Source organism: Hakea prostrata, chromosome 11 (assembly GCF_041222555.1).
Source record: "Hakea prostrata isolate BN-2017 chromosome 11, UWA_Hpros_2, whole genome shotgun sequence".
In the NCBI taxonomy this organism is placed as follows: domain Eukaryota; kingdom Viridiplantae; phylum Streptophyta; class Magnoliopsida; order Proteales; family Proteaceae; genus Hakea; species Hakea prostrata.
Genome location: NC_142610.1, coordinates 15,936,371 through 15,954,453, shown reverse-complemented (window position 1 = coordinate 15,954,453; position 18,083 = coordinate 15,936,371). Strand labels below are relative to the sequence as shown.

General features: G+C 34.4%; 1 protein-coding gene across 1 annotated transcript; it reads left to right on the top strand.

Annotated features, from left to right (window-relative positions):
* The first annotated feature begins 12,561 nt into the window (after window positions 1-12,561).
* Window positions 12,562-17,938, top strand: LOC149000404 (caffeoylshikimate esterase-like). Its single transcript, XM_089140755.1, has 8 exons — window positions 12,562-12,905; window positions 13,018-13,047; window positions 13,141-13,270; window positions 13,785-13,931; window positions 14,111-14,241; window positions 14,399-14,536; window positions 15,945-16,043; window positions 17,285-17,938. Exons 1-8 carry the CDS (start codon window positions 12,567-12,569, stop codon window positions 17,501-17,503), a joined length of 1,233 nt encoding a protein of 410 aa, XP_088996881.1. The 5' UTR covers window positions 12,562-12,566; the 3' UTR covers window positions 17,504-17,938.
* Window positions 17,939-18,083: the final 145 nt, after the last annotated feature.

Genomic DNA, 18,083 nt, shown 5'->3' with positions numbered 1-18,083 from the left:
TATCGTCGATATTTTGTAATCGTGTCGCTGGGGTGTCGTGTCGCCCCCGGGGTGTGTCTCCCCGTGTCGGCGTTTCCCGCCGTGGCCTGCTTGTAACCCAACTTTCCCACCTCAATCCTTTTCAAAATCTCACAAAAAGTGTGGGACTTTGTGAAAAAAAATGAAAAAGTAAAATATGTGACCCACAATTAATATTTTTCCACATTTTCCTTTCATTTCCTTCTCTTTTGCCTCACCCCCCACTATACATGGGATGAACATGTTTTTTTTTCTTCCACCCCATCTTTGCAAACAAACGCAGCTTTAGGGAAGCACTAATGCTTTTTCATCACACATATTGTGTGGGGCGTATAAGACCCATTGGGGTCTCACCCATGAATTATTTTATTATATTAAGGAATAAGCCCACATTTATATTCTATGGTATCCACTGAAAAGTATGGATCTTTACCACTCAACCAACCTTACATTGACCTTTTATAGACATTTTATTTACAATATAAAATCAAATAACAAAAATTGCAAAAGAAATAAATAAACAAAGAATATAAAATCAAATAAAAAGAATAATAAAAATAAATGAGAAAAAAGAAGAAGATAAATTAGGGATGAAATTTATATACTCATTATTTTACCTTTAAAAATTATTATCAATATTGAGGGGACCAAAGAGTGATATTTCACATGTGGGAAGAGAAAAAACTAAAAAAATTAAGAAAATTATATAATTTAAAAAAAAAATCCGGGATGAGGGCACTAGGGTTCACATCCTCTACAATTCCTTGTAATTTCTACTAGGATTGTGACATGTGGCAGTTAATTATCCAAGGGTCATGATCATGATACAAATTTTGGTTGAAACATGGGAAATTTCGGTCAAAATTTCACATTTTTGAAAAGTCAATATGAAACTCATGAGGATAAAAAAAAGTCCTTAATTTCGATTAAAATTGTCGAAAGTTCGTTGAAACTTATCAAAACCTCGAAACCTTGTTCAACCCAGCTGGACCAACGTTCATGAGAAAAAAAAAAAAAATCCCAAATTTCGTGGAAACCTGAGACTTTTTCCTGTAAATTTTGTAGATTTCCCAAATTTTCAATTTTTTAGTTTATTTCATGTTTCCCCAAATACCCGACAAATACCCTCTCCATCAAGACTCCCTTTCCAAATTGTTTATTCTCTCAGACTGGTTATCTTAAGCATGTTGATGACCAGACTCATAAAGTTACAGTTGTTGATTACCTTGACAACCATAGGCATTAAAATGTCATGGGATGTCTATATTCATTGGTTGGAGGAGAGGATGTTACAAGAATAGTACTACTCAGCTCACATGATGGATCCACTCTTGGCATTAAATTGTACTTTTTTTTTTTTATCACATATTTTGAAGTTAGAAATTATATATATTAAATATTATGTGTTTAAGTAATTAAGTTTATAGTGTACTTTTAGAACAACTCTACATTGATGTTACGTACATTGAATGACATATCTACATTGATCTTTTTAGTAAAATACATCCAATGTGTTCTTTATACTTTAATTAACTTAAATGCAAAGTCTCACCCTAAATACTCTTTAAAACCTGTCGAAACTTCACGTTGAAACTTACGCGAAAAAAATCTAAATTTTTTCGAAATTTCCTAGTTTCCCACCTAGATTTTCCATTTTCACCTTGTCGAAACTTGAGTTTCTCTCAAATTTTTTTCTATGGTCATGATTATAACTCAATTAGGAATTGAACCTAACAAATCCCTAAAATTAAGCTTCCATAAAAAGATAGTGACAAAATTGGGAGAAAATTTAGGAATTTATTAAGATCAATTCCTAATTTAGTTCTAATCATGATCATTGGATAATTAATTGCCACATGTCACAATCCTAGATAAGAATTACAGGGAATTATAGGAGATGAGAATTGTAAAAGATGTGCCACATGGTTCAGCCCTTGATTGAAATCATCATCTTCCACAATTCCAGATGCCTTTACTTCGCTTGATTGTCTTATTTAGATTGTATTCTTTCTATTTCCTATTACATTGAATGAAAACTTAATTAAGTCTTTAAGGAAAGTTAATAGGAAATATACTTTCATAAGTCTAATTTTAAACGATTTTTATATCTAGGTAAGGTAAACCTTAACTGCCTGATTCATTATTAAAAAAAAAATTCATACAGAATATTTACAATCAAGAGATATGGAACTTCTTATTTTCAAAGTCATACCACTTCACTCCTCACAGTTACTCACGATGCCTCGTAATCTATCATCACCATTGCCAATCAATGCCCACAATTACCAACGGAGGAACATTTAAGGAGAAGTAGTGTGTACATCATCTTGAGGAGAATAAACATTGCAGGAGAAGAAGAAAAAAAAATGCAAGTGAGGTACGTACTGCTTCTCCTCAAATGTCCTCCGGTGGTAATCGTGGGCGTTGATCAGCAGTGGTGATGATAGTTTATAGAGACATCGTGAGTAACTATAAGGAGGGAGGTAGTATGGCTTTGAAAATAAGAAGTTCAAACATTACCATATTTGAGGGTAATATAGTCATATTAAAATTATGTAACAGTCCTAAGTAACGGGGTTAACGGTGGAGGGGGTATTTGCAAGGTTTTGATTTTAGAGGGGGTACGGTTTGTTTCCATTTAAATAATTGGATGCAAATTGACATACGTGACAGCATGATCACCCTCTTGGGTGCAGGAAATAAATCGTACTTCAGAAAATATCTTGAATGTTCAAAAAATTACCAAACAAACCAGTCAATTTTTTTTCATGCCTCAAAAACCGAGTTCGGATCAGCGACCCCGACGGGACGCTTCCTGACCACAAACATCAGTGGGGCCCACGGTGAAAAACACATTTTAGAAAAATAAATTTTTTTTTTCACCAGTGGAACCCAATAGTTTTTGTGGTCAGGAAGCCATAGGGGAGCACTCTTTAATCCCCATAGAGAAGATCCGGATTCTCAAAAACCTAAACTTAATTTAAAACATTCTCACCAAACCTAACCTCTAGCTTCATCGCCTCCCGCTCAACCTAGCTCCATTAATGGCAGAGGGGTTTTTAGAATTTACGGTGGTGATAGCCGCCGGAGAAGAAGAAGCTTTATCGTGTTGTCCAGTTTGTCGTCAACACCAGCCTGATGGAGATGCCCTAACGGCGCATCTCAATCATAATCATCAAAACGAGTATGCCAAATTCTTTGGGCAGAATGGTGCCGATCTGGTACCTGTCATTACTCTTCAAGTAGAGAATATGTACAGAACGTTCAGATTTCATCTACAGCGACGAGATCGTCGCTGCGTGTTTTACAGATGCACGGAGTGTAAAGAGACCAATGTTGATGTCCGAGTTATTGAACGTCATTTCAAGATTTATCATGCCGGAGTCTACAATTTAGGGCATGAGGTGATTTACAAATGCAGGGAGTGTCCGGAGACCAATGTAGTCACACTGGCTCCTTGGGACCGCATGGTCCCCCGGATTTTTTGAAATTGTAAATATCCTTGTTTTTCTCTTTATTTTTCTATCTTTAAATGTGAAATACTATTATTTGGCCCCCCTCCAAAAATTAAAAATAAAAAGTTAAGATAAAGATGATGGATACAAATGTCATTCATAATCTTTATCTAATAGTTATCATTAAATCCCTAATTTTAAGGAATAAAAAGTTAAATTCTAATTAAAAACTAACTCACGATCCATGAATTTCTCATTATATATTCCCTCATATTTTCATTTCTATTTTTTTTCTCATGAATCTCCTCTTTTATTCCTATTTTTCTCTTTTTTTTTTGTCACACGTCTCACAAAATATTGAAGTAGTTAGCAAACTTTGGAATTTTCCTAAATCTTCTCCACATCAGGTATTTACTCTCTCTTTCTCAAATTATTCCTTTTTCTCTCTCATACTCACGAATTTTCTATTAATTTACCTAATTTTTAATGCAGACTCTACATTAAAATATAATAATATATTCTGAGATGGGACCTTACAGTGGGTCCTACATTGGCCCACATACATTCGGCCCTTATAGTGGGTCCCACATTGGCCCACATACATTCGGCCCCCCAATGTTCAATCCTGGCTCCGCCCTTGAACGCTATTTCCAGAAGAATCACCCTCAAGTCTAGGCGTTTCTTAATCCCATTCTGTGTTTTTTTATTTTATTAATTTGATGTAAAGTTTTCTAATTTATTTTATTACAGCCGAGGCAGGAGGGACTCTTCACAGTGACGATGCAGAACCACCCAGTAGTGACGGTGCAGAACTACCTAGCAGATGCAGAAACCCCTAACAGTAATGGAGCTTTTTACATTTCAATTTAAATAGTTTCAGTTTTTTTTTTTTTTTTTTTTTTTATTGGGTACTGTAATATTTTCTTCAGTAAATGAAATTTTATTCAGAATCACTTGAACCGTGTTCAAGAATCATTTGGAATTTTATTCAGAATCCCTTATGGGGTATTTAAAATTTGTAATACTTTCTTCAGTAAATGAAATCTTACACAAAAAATTGAAAACTTTAAACAGTTTACATAACTTGGATCAGTAAGGTTTCTCAAAACAGTCTTTTACCAATTTGGTTAAGTGAATGAAAATGATATGATATAAAAATTCAAATGATCTTTTAAGTTCCATTGCAAGTGGAGCTCCTCATGTCTAATTCAATGGGGATTTTTTTTTTTTTTTTTCTTTTGGCCAGAAAAAAAAACTACTCTATTTTTTCCCTTCATGGCTTCATCGCAGCCGTCCTTGAACACCTATTAGTTATTTGATACATGTGCGCATGCGCGAACAAACCTTCGACAAATCTCATCAATCCGGTCTTCAAATCTTCCTTGATTCTTCGAATATAAATGAAGAAACAAAAGATGAAGAAGCAAAATAGCCTGGAAGGAGTCTGATTCCATTTCAATGGGCTACACACACTCCCATATTGAAATTAACGTCAAAATAGTGCAGCTTTTAAAACTTCATTATTTGACCCCTTTTCTGTGAATTTTATTCAATTATAAGATTACTCAGTATGGATAAATATATGATATAGAATGCCACAGACTATATGACAGATGACACCTTTTGAGATATGGTATAATTGCATTTTCAACAATTAAATTTATAAATTTTCATTTTTCTTGACCCGCTCTAAACCTGAACAAGGATGAGCTTAAGGTTTTGGTTTTGGTTTTGAGGGTAGGTCAGGGTCAAAGGCAAACTTGGGACTAATATTTGTCTTACTCAACTCGTCCCGATGGGTTTGTCCCTGATTCTTTGGATTTGATCTAGTCTTAATTTTGGTATTATCTTTGCACTAATTTTGGTTTTAAAACGGATTTAACTCTAATATTGATCCTTATATTACCTTGATCCATATTCTAAACTCAATTCAAAAAACTAACTAGGGTTGGTCCAAGTGGTAAGCAGCTTGGTTCGCTTAAGCGGTTTCGATATCAAATTCTTGTGGATGCAAAAAATTTCCGCTGAGAGACTCACTCACCACTAGCCAGGTGTGCGACGCGGATCGAACCACCGGTTTATAAAACCGGGGTTGGCAAAAAAAAAAAAAAAAACTCAATTCAAAAAAATATTTGAATAATTGTATTTTTTCGTGTTAGCTATGAATTTGGTGGGGGTGTAGTTACCTCATTGGCTTCCTTCAATGTCTTACTTTTGTCATTTCAAATTTCATTGTCATACTTTAACTTTCTCTTATTTTTACAGTAAATGAATGTTGAGAAATGGAACTAGAAAAATGAAGCAATGAATGATGAATATTTTAGGGAGATGAGATGTTAAAAACAAATATCATGCTAATAATGTGTATATAAAAAAATAAAAGATACATTTTCTTTACTAACCATTTGATATCACTCAATGCATTAAGTGTTTATCGTTTCTTTTTATATAAAGATCATTATTAAACCACCTATTTAAACTTTTATGTGAATGCTAAGTTTCCATAACAGATACATGTGCATATATTAAACTCAACAATAATAGATAATACGGATAATTATTGTTGCCCCTTGTACTTTGATTTTATTATTACTTTGTCCTTTGTACTTTTTCAAATTTCTAATCCAATCTTTAACTTTGTTTACAATTACTAATGCCAGATACCGTTAAGTTCCGTTAGTTTTCAAAATCCCAAAAATAACCCTAGAGTTATCTCTTTACTTATTCACTCTTTTGTTAAGTTATAACATTACCCTTAATTAACTATAGAAAAAAATTAATCTTAAATTCATTTTTTTCTTTAAAAAGAAACCACCAAATAAAGGAAATATGTAATTAAATAAACTCAAAATAGAAACTAAATATGAGAAAATATCAAATTTAATTCAAAGTTGAAAATTGAAAATCACCTAATATATGCTAACCATTGTACATGCTACCAAATTTTCTATCAATTAATATCTTATATGCTAATTTGTTTGTAAAACTTCCATCATTATGATTGTGAAAAATTTAAGTGGAGCATGAGAGTTTCAACAACCATAAGTGTGTGGTCCCACCAATTTTCGAATTAAATTCTTAGAAGAAAACAAAAACAAAAATAATTTTAGGATAATACTTCCATTGAAGATGAACCTTACCTAAAAATTTATATGATTTATATTTTTTTTGTGCAATAGTAAGCCCCTCATTAACAATGATCATGTTACAGCAAAGATCATTGTTGTTTTGTCCATTTATGTAAATTTCAAGAATTACAACACACACACACACACACATTCGTTTTCCCCCCCCCCTCCCAAGTCACTACTCTTGCAATTAGAAACAAAGTTTATATTGCAAAACAGTTCGTCTTTACTATGATGGACATTTTGATGGAGTTAGGGACGAAGAAGCAAGATCTCAACGAGGTAATTCATTCATAAATTTTCTTGATCTGAGTCTTCATCACATTTCAAATGGAGACGACTGGTACTCTTTCGAATCCATAATTGATTCTCAAATATAAGATTTCAAGAATATAATTGGTATTCAATATAATTTCTATAAATGAGAGTAATATCATTTTTTTACTTCTTAATTTTAATGAAGGGCAAAATAGACATGCATAAATAGACATTGCATATTCAATATTAATTAACAGTCACTTAAAGAAGTGAGGGGGTAATAGTAATTTCATAAAGAATGAGGTTTGATTAGTAATAAAACCAAAGTATAGGGGAAGAATAATAATTATCACTAGATAATATTATGCACTCAACAACGTGTAATAGATTTTTTTTTTTGAGTAGACTCAATAACAATAGATAATACATAGTGTATGTAAACAATGATGTCTATCTAATTGTTTATAGTTCACTTTTTTTTTATCATTGTCACTATCCAATGGTTGAAAACATGATCATGCATCATACACGATCATCAACAAAACCTTTTAACTAGTGCCTTTGTAACAAACTTGTAATTAATTTCATATAATTTCGACAGGAATAACCAATAATTATTATCCATTGATTGAATGATCAATGCCTTTAAGAATTGATTTGAGCAAATTAAGTCAAGCTTTGTACATATATTTGTAAGATTCTCAAGAGATATTCAAGAAATACCATAACATTTCACTTAAAGTTAGGGCTAATATGATAGATGAATTTGCACATGATTTTGCTAGGGCTAAGGTTAGGGATTAGGACAAGACCAATCACGGATAGAGACAATGACGTAGGGGGTGAGATGGATAATCGAACTGCCTGAATCCATATCCAACTCATCCTATTTAGGGATAATCAAGGGGATTATTAATAGGATGCGGCTATGGTATACCCCTTTCTTACCGAATATTATCCGTCCGATAAAATTATCCGATTAAGTTACTTATTTAGATTTATTATTCTTATTTTTATAAATTTTGCCTATGATATGTGACTATTTTTCTAGATTTTTTACTAAAATAGCTACCAAAGTTGTTAAATTCTTAAATTTCAAGCCTAGCCCTTACAAATAATAAGGTAAAGATGTAAACAAGGAGTCGAAAACTTGTATTCAATCTATATTTATGTCCGTTTAGAAGAATCTACTTAAGAAAATAACTATCCGATTATCTTGATTACCATCCAAAAATCTATAGGATATTATCCGAATCCGTCCGAATATAATTGGATGCGGATATGGATATACCACTATCCGATCCAAATCCGATCCATTTACACCCCTAGACAAGGGTAGTGCCTACTCATCTAACTTAACCTAATAAATGATAATCAAGGGGGATTGGACTTGGCTTGGTGAGAATTCTAGGCCCTAAATCAAGGTTAGGGGAAGAATGGACTAGCTTATCCATGAGCCTCTAGAGTTGGGACTAGGTTTTGTAAAACCCGACCTAGCTTGTCCTTGTTGTAGCCCTATGCAAAGATATGCTGAAAATACATATTATAACTTATGGCAATAAGATTGAGCTCATTTCCTAAATCAGAGGAGTCAAAGATGTCTATTCATCAATAACTTCGCAAGTTTAGTCCTTTCAATTGGGAGGAGATTAACAGTAATAAAGAACCCATATCCTTACCATAGGTAACTTATCATTCTATAAATAGCCAAAAGGGAACCCATGACTTTTGAGTCTCAATCCTAGACTGTGCTCACTTTACACCCCTTTACTAAATATTTACGAAGGAGCCCACATTTGAGCATTGATAAGGTGGATCATAGTTTGTTTCCCCTTTTAAATGTGTAATAGAGAGATGTGAAAAAGCACAATTCTCTACCCACGAGATGGGGAATCCCAATTTGGATTTTTTGTCTTTTTGTTGCTTATTTTGTTCATCCTCTATGAAGGTAGGGTGTTGTTGTGTATTGTATGGAACATATAGTGGATGTATGTTACTCCAACACAACAGGGTGGTGCAGGCATTATTATACGAGATGTAGAGGGGAAAATCTTGAGTGCTTCGTCATTACCCGGAAGTTATAATTCAGCTGAAGAAGGTGAAATTCTTGCTTTTCGAACGGGACTCTTGGAGGCGCTTGCATGTGGGTATGAGTCAGTTTTAGTTGAGTCAGATTGTAAGCAGCTCATCAAGTACCTTGACGAAGAGATTCAACCCCCGATGGTAGTGGAACCTCTGATCCAAGATATTCATTATTTAATGGATAATTTCATACATTGTATCCCTGTCTTTATTCCTAGGAGATCTAATGTAGTTGCAGATCTCTTAGCCAGGAAGGCCCTTTCGGTTTTGGGCCCGAAAGAATGGCCGTCTTCCATTGGGTGGTTGGTGGAACTTTGTTCTCCAACACCCCTGGCCCGCTTTGAATAAAAATGTTGTTTACCAAAAAAAAAAAAAAATGCTACCCCATCACTATAATGATTTGAAGATGAAACTCATCGAGAATTGTGATGAAGAAATAAGCAAAAGATTGCAAGTTAATTCCACCCTTGTAGGTCTCATGCTTATCACATATAAAACATCTACGTAGCTGTAAGATGTTGGACCATCTAGTAAATCCGTGGACCCAAACCACCCTATTCACATTCGAAGTGCTTAGTTGTTAATTTTAGCATATACTCATCAATGAAGAAAATTTAAATCAAGAACACCAGCAACCAATAATACGAACGCTTGTAATTATAATATCCTTTGCTTTAGTTTAGAGACATAATTTTATAAGGCCAAAGAAAAAGGAATTCAAAATGCCATTTGAAAAGAGAGTTACATGAAGCGAGTAGTTTTGCAGTTACTTTTATGAGGCACACATCCAACAAAAGAAAAGGTTCTCGTTGTGTTCAGAGTGTGGTAATGCTGCTTAAAATAACAGCTTTGGTTCTTTTTGGGCAGAAGTTTAAAATGACAGATTGAATCAACCTATAACACAGAAACACAACAGTAAGGAAATTAGAATAGTCAAACAGTTGGAGAAATAACAACATGCTTTCATAGAAAAACAACAATCTAACTCAATGCATGAGAAATAAATTTAAGCACAAATGCTAAGGGCAAATTCAACTAGTCAAAAACATAGATGCTGAGAAAATATGAATTCAATTACAATAAATACAATCAAGTAGCTACAAAAATACATATTACAAAGAGGCAGTAAAAGTTAACATATTAGAAGATACTGAAAGTCACACTTTACTTATCTTACAATAGATTGATGTTTTATATCCATTGCTTTAAAATATATTTTTCGCATCCACGAAACCTTGTGGATGCAAAAAATCCCCATCGGGAGACTCACCCACCACAGCCAGGTGTGCGACCCCTCAGTCACACTTTACTTATCTTACAATAGATTGATGTTTTATATCCATTGCTTTAAAATATCTTTTTTGCATCCACGAAACCTGTGGATGCAAAAATCCCATCGGAGACTCCCCCCATATATGTATATATATACACCAGATATAGTCGGATATAGCCTTGGAACTAGGGTTGGCAACAATATATATATAAATTTTTTTTCCTCCATGCATAATGACAATTCATGAACTTTGAAGTTTGAACAATTGAAGGGAAAAAAAATATCAAATACCCTGCAGCCAATCCAAACTCCAAAAAAGTTCCCCCATACCACTAAAGTGAAAAAAATTCAATTGAAAGAAAACTAAGATACAAGCATCCAAATATACATAAATCATGCAAAACCTAGGTATTCACAAGTTAAAAAGAGACTCTTAATCCTTTGAAGAAATTTAGAGAAATCACAAAGAAAAGCATCCAAATAGTAAGTATCAAACAACAAAATGGGGAGAATGAAATTCAAATTTCTGATGAAGTTACTTCAAATAAGATTAACCTCGAATTTAATTATAATATTGAACCTCATATTACCTTTTATCCAGCTCATGATTTTGGGTTTGATCTTCACTCAAAATTTTTGTGTTGTTTGTATTTCTCTTGTTAATTATGAATTGGGTAAAAATCCTACAAGGGATTGCAATAACTAACATTGTTATCTCATTGGCTTCCTTCAATGTCTCACTCTTGTAGTTTCAAATTTCATCGTCATATTTAACTTTCTCATTTTCTTAGAATAAATAGAATGTTTAGAATTGAAACTAGAAAAATAAAGTGTTGAATGATTATAGTTTAGAAAGATAAGATGTTAAAAGACAAACATCATGCTAATAATCCATATACAATGCATCTATAGAAAAATTTTAAAAAAAAATGCATGTTCTATGTTAATCATTTGAAATCACTCAATATACATGAAGTATTGTCTTTTTAATATAAAGATCATTATTAAACCATCTGTTTGAAATTTTGAGTGGATGCAAATTTTCATAATAGATTTATGTTTGGATGTTTTTTTCACAATTCATTTTTTTGGTAACATTATCTTCACAATACAATTACATACATTAAACTCAACAACAATAGAAATCTACACTTCTTTTTCGTTTAAAAATAGAAATCTACATATATGATAATATTTTTAACCATTAAATAAACATGATTGTATACAGTTCACATTTCTTGTTACTAACTAGTGGTCTAAAACATGATCATGCATTCACACATGATCATATACAAAACAGGAAAACAAAAAATCATTACCTAGTGAGACGAATCGGTGCGCTAACCTTTTGGTGAGCTTGATTTCAGTGCCTATGGAGATTCGGTTGGATACAAACGGTTTGTCTTACAAGCTTCACAGATTGGTCTGTGAAGAGGTGTAAGGTAGACTGTTCTTCCGCTATTAATATTGTAATCCCTTGATTATTATATATATCATTCTCGCCTTGGTCCAAAAAAAAAAAAAAAAAAAAAAATTCATTACCTACTCAATATATTCATAAGACTCTCAAGAGATACTCCAGAAATGCCATACCATTTTGGTTAAAGCTAGGGTTAATATGAGAATTGGATGATTTTGTCTTTGATTTGCCAAGGCCTTGGCTAAGGACAGAGACATGATGAATCAAGGACAAGGACAACGACAGAGACGGATACAGAAATAAAGACTTGGCTAATATGTTTCAACCCAACCCAATCAAGGACAATCAAAGTAAGATTGAACTTGGCTTGGGCAGTCAAGGGGATTCATCTAGTGGACTTGTGTTACTTCATCACTCACAATAGTTTAGTCATGAAAGTTATCGAGGATTTATGATAGGAGAAGGAAGCAGAGATTATTTCCACCTTTGTTGTTCTCATGCTTGTCATATATTAAGTATTTATGCCAACTAGTATGGATTTTCACTTGCAAGAGATAAAGGATTGTGCTCCCCTCTTATCCCTCCTCCGATGTTTGGGAGTGAGATGTAAGGCTAATGGATATGAAAGCATGAAATTGTTTCATTTGCATGATGGTCAAGCGAAATTTCAGACCGTCGAATCTGAAGTTTTGATCGAAATTTCGATTTTAACCGACAAATCTTGACCAAAATCTCGATCCGATTGATTGAGACATACCGCATGACAGTGAATGCGCAGGACTGAAGCAAAGTCCGGCAGTAAAAAAAGTAGTGCGTTGGGTGTTGGACTGCCCGGAATATCTAGTGGATCTGTGGACCCATGCCACGTTGTTTGCCTTTTTAAGTGCTTATTAGTTATTATTATTACATTTACATGTTAATGTTGACTTCTTATGATCTCTTCCATGGATTCCTCACTCATTCTCAGACAATCACTGGTACAGCAACAATCACCAAGATCCCATGTGATTCTCCGGAGTTCCGATCATTTGATCGGGGATTTAAGAATTCATCAGAAGCCCACTTCTCTTCGACAAAGAATGAGCTCAAAATCAACGAGTTTGATCTCTAGAACTCGCCAAACCATCACTGCAAAGAAGAGGAGTCTAGACGGTGTAAGTGAAGAGCTGAACACACTTGCTTCCCAGGACTTAAGTCAAGCTCCTGCAAGGAGGCTGGTTAGGTCTGGTTTCATTAATGTGCAGCAACATCTCGATCATATCTTGTTTAAGGTTGTTTCCGTTCGATTTCGATCACATTCTCCCAACATTTAATCATGGGTTTCTTCGGATTTGCTCTTTTTGCCTTGTATGATGTCTAACTGACGATTGGTTTGGTTCACAGACGGCTCCTCTAGGGATAAGGACTGAGGAGGTAAGGAATCTTGTTTTTGCAATTTTCCTTCTTTAATTTGTTTTTCTGGGAGATTATATACTCTGCAAATGTGTCTTTTTTTATTGTCTGCAGTGGTTTGAGGTGAATTCAAAAGGGTTTGAAATATTCTGCAAGAGCTGGTTGCCTGAGGCCGGGATTCCCATTAAGGCTGCTCTCTGTTTCTGCCATGGATATGGTGATACTTGCACATTCTTCTTTGAAGGTTCGTCACTGTGTCACCTGATTTTTATAGTAATCAGAATACCAGAAACCCTAGTCTGCTTATTATTAAGACTTAAAAGAGTAATTTATGAAAATTATCCTTTCATATAGAGGAGGAGAATGTACATACTTCATGATTGGCCGAAGAACTTGGATGATGAGGCTACCATCTCTGATCAATCCTGTTCTGTATTTTCAAGCAATGTGTAAGGGGGTGTCAAAGGTCTAGGCTGTCTAGCTTGTTAGTATCTCACTATTGCACAATGGGGATGGGTGTCTTGTGTGTATTAAACTCAAACCAGAACCTTCCCTGTTCTCTTCACCTAAGCTAAAATGCTGCCATCATGATGCTTACCTATTTAACTAAATCACCCTGCAACAGTATGCATATCTTTATACTGATGTGGCAATTTGGGAAACATCAGCTAATATAGTAGGTAATCAACCAGAAAAAAAAATGACCAACATATTTCAGATATTTAATGTGATATGTGGATGATGATTTAGAGTTGCAGGGATAGCAAAGAGAATTGCTGCTTCCGGCTATGGAGTTTATGCAGTGGATTACCCATATTTTGGACTATCTGACGGTTTGCATGGTTACATCCCAAGCTTTGACGGATTAGTTGATGATGTTATTGAACAGTACTCAAAAATCAAAGGTCTCTTATTTTAGTTGCTAAAATATTTATTTTGTTCTTGCCTTCATGAACAGTATAACCATCTTCATGATCATTATCACCATCTTGTTACTGTCATGAATACTTTGATAATGCTAGACTACTTTGAGTCTTTGAGTACGGTAAAGGCCATTGCTGATTGATGTTTTTTTGTTTGGCAGTGAGGCCAGAAGTGGTCGGGTTGCCTCATTTTATCATGGGGCAATCCATGGGAGGAGCTGTTACCCTCAAAGTTCATCTAAAGCAGCCCAATGAATGGGATGGGATGATTCTTGTTGCCCCAATGGCCAAAGTAAGTTTTTGTGTGATTGGTTAATTGCTATTATGGGCTGCCAAACTGGAACTTGAATCCCTTAAAATATGTGATCAAATGGCTAAAGCTTATTTTTCTTGTGAAAGAAATGATTTTATCCTTAGCAGAAATTTGCTGACCTCATGTTAACGCCAAGATTGCAGAGGACGTGACACCTCCAGCCACAGTTCTGAAGGTCCTGTCTCTTTTATCTAAAGTTATACCTGAAGCAAAGCTCTTCCCACAAAAAGATTTAGCAGAACTGGCGTTCAGAGATGCGACGAAAAGGAAAATGGTGAATCTTTCTTTTACCCCTAATTGATGTTTTATCCATATAGATCAAATTAAACTGTAAAAATAATGCCATCCCTGGTCCCATTTTAGCTGGAAATTTTGTTCTGTAGTCCATATTTGACAAAATGATGGCTCTTCAGAGATTGAACTACAGAAGCTCAACGTTTTCAGTCTTCTTATAGAATTTAGGGCCCTAAGAATAATTATAAATCAAAGGAAGGAGTCCTTCTTAGAAAACAAACAGATGAAACAAGCTTAGTTGGAAGAACGATAAGGCCTTTCATGCAAAAACTGATATTTTCATCTTCTATCTGTTTCATTCACATTAATGAGTCTGAAGAGGTGACCTTCCTTGTTCATCTCAAAGGCAATATTTGAAAGTGTCTTTACTATATCTGTTTTTCATTTTAAAAAGCTACAGAAATGACAGTGCTTTTCTGAATTCTAACTGCAATTTTCATTCCAGAATTTTGTTGGCTACCAAAAATAATGTGAATTTTACCAGCTCTTATCAACAAAATATCAGTTCTCTTGATACCTATTTTCTAGTTAGAAGCTACTTAATTTGAGTTTGGTTGTAAGTGTTGGGTTGTGAGTGTGCGTTCAGGAGGTATGTGTAGCTGACTAAAATATTCAGGTACAGGAATTTGGTGAATAGATCTGCCAAAGCTACTAATACAGGAACATGCTAATTATTTGAGCCAGCTGATGAAAGCATTTGACAAAAGAAATATGTAATATGAACTTTCATTATGATATTAAGAATTTGGGTGGCACTATGATAGAAGCGTAAGATCTTTGAGTTTAAAAGGGAAATGATATTTAAGTAGACAAGTTCATGATTCATGTTACTTGGATGCACAGAACCTTTCATTATAAAAACCCAAAGCAAAAATTGTGGTTTGATTCGGAGAATCCACACAAATTCAATCCCAATACAATATCTTGCACATTTCCCCCCCCTAAAGAAATGTGGGTCCTGTCATGACATTAGAAGTTGGAAGCTTATGGCTTTGATTTTTTTAACTTCTAATTAAGACACTTCTTTTTTTATATAGTTAAGATAAAGGTAGTTTACTCAATTACATGGTGTCATATGATAACAGTGAGACAAAGCTAAACATTAGCATTCACTATATTTATCTATTAGTTTCTCTTGGGCTGGGACATGATCTTAATCAATTATTACAAGGGGCTGTCCTTAGGCTCCAATGCACAGACCTTTTAGCTGCTGGTTTTTGAAAATCTGGAGACTTCATTTTGACTCTAGGATATAATTGATGTGTAGATATGGTTCTTGAGAAACATGAACATGTAGGGTTGTAACAATTCCCATTTTATATCAATTTTATACTACCTTTTCTTCAAAGATATTCAATAAGCATAAGATCTGACCCTTCACATTTCAGGCTGACTTTAACGTGATTTCATACTCTGATCAAATGAGATTGAGGACTGCTGTTGAACTTTTGAAGGCCACTCGAGACATTGAGTCACAGTTAGAGAAGGTCAGTTTCTTCTCTCTCTCTCTCTCTCTCACACACACACACACACACACAAATTGCACATTGCGCAGCCTAGTTTTCTGTGAACCAGCTATGTGGACATGGTTTTACAGTACCTTATATTTTGTCTCTACATACAGGGGTACTTATTCTCTGTTCTGCTCTCTAGAACTGGCAAAAAGGAACATATATCCATGAAACTTTAATCAAAAAGTGTCCAGGTGATTACTGATTAGGCATTACCCTCCTGGAAACATATGAAACAGAAATTAGGGAGTGCTTGTCATTACCATGTATATGGGGAAATGTTGACTCAGTGATAAGCAGAATGAAACAGCAATCCTCTGCTCTGCTCTCCAGAGTTTGCTAAAGGGAACATAGGACCATGAAAGATTTGAGCCTGTTTGATGATCCATAGTTGCCATGGCGCTGGAGGGATATGTCTTGACGTGCATCATATGTAGTATTTATGCATTAAAAATATAGTTATATTAGTAATGCACAATCATCCATTCAATGTAGATGTTTCAATGCAGTATGGCATGATAATGCTAGTAATGATCTAATATGAAAGAACCTAGAAAATAAAACATGAAGTAAACAACTCAGCCTTATCCCAGCTAAATGGGGTCAGACACACACACACACACACTAAAGGAATAATAAAGCAAGTAAAAATGTAGGTTTGATATTTTTATTACATGTGCTTCATAATCCTGTACAAACCAATTAATTGGTTTGAATTAAAATCAATTTTATATAATGTAAAAACACCATACATTATAGTGTGGGTGTAGGTCATAAGGGAGGCTGAGTCATCCACGTCGATACCTAGGTGACAACAATGGTCATGGTTGATGCATCAAATAACTGGCATTGTTGCCTTGAAAATCTAAGTTGTTCCTGGATGACAGGTACCTTAGCAACTAAATGATGATGAGTTGCGAAGGTGCTAACAGCATCTTATTTTCACTCAGTGAACTATTCCTAGAGATTCATGGTGCATATCAATTCACATATCTGGGCTGAATATTGACAGATTGAAAAGCAGAATGGAACAGCAAGATTCTCTGTTCTGCTATCCAGAACTGGCTAGAAAGAATAGATGACTATTAAACTCTAACAACTGTATGATGATGAGAAACTTGAAATTGATTGGTATCTTACATTGGTTGGTAAATTATTCCTTTGCCAGTATTTCAGTATTCAAGATGCATGACTGTAATTGTGACTTTCATTTCCAGGTCTCCTCACCATTACTGGTTCTTCATGGAGCAGCAGATAAGGTGACAGATCCCTTGGTAAGCAAGAATCTTTATGAGAAGGCTTCTAGCAAGGACAAAACATTGAAGCTTTATGAAGAAAGTTATCATTCCATATTGGAAGGGGAGCCTGATGATAGGATTCTTAAAGTCTTAGATGATATTGTTTCATGGCTTGATTGTCATTGTGCTTTGAAGTAGTCCAGTTCAGGGTTGGTTCCTTGTTCTATTCCCATTTGTTTGTTATTTCTTCATCTGTATGTTTATTTATGTTGTATCATTAATTTCTTTTGCCCCAACTTGAGGTATTTCATTTCTTAAGTAAGCTGTATAAAATTGTAAGTTGCACGGGTTTCGTCCTTCTACCTCAAATTCCTTGTCAACAAGTCAGTTTTTGGTGACCAAAAGATTGAGGAAAAATGAGGGGATTAAGTGTTCAATTCTTAATAATTTCCCAACAAGATATCATCTTGTTCTTGCTACATTATGTGATCAGTTGAATCATTTTGAGTTTATAAGATGAATATCATTTCTTAATTCTTTTTTTTTTGCTAATACCATTTCTTAATTCAAAACTTACCATATTTGATGGAAGTGTGTAATTTACCATGTGTGAGAGGTCATATATATGTGATGATTTGGATACTTCCATACCAGTAATGAGAGATAAGAGCAGTTTTTCTGTGCTCATGCAGAGAAGCAACGAAGATTGCTTGATCTTAGTGTCAATTGGATTCTTGAGATGAAGTTGAGTATTTTAGCTGCTGTTTGCAAGCATGGA

Excerpts from the sequence above, each read along its gene's own strand:
- LOC149000404 (XM_089140755.1), top strand. The coding sequence starts at position 12,567 with ATGATCTCTTCCATGGATTCCTCACTCATTCTCAGACAATCACTGGTA. Across the intron at positions 13,048-13,140 it reads TAGGGATAAGGACTGAGGAG|TGGTTTGAGGTGAATTCAAA; the intron begins GTAAGGAATCTT and ends TATTGTCTGCAG. Across the intron at positions 13,271-13,784 it reads TTGCACATTCTTCTTTGAAG|GGATAGCAAAGAGAATTGCT; the intron begins GTTCGTCACTGT and ends TTAGAGTTGCAG.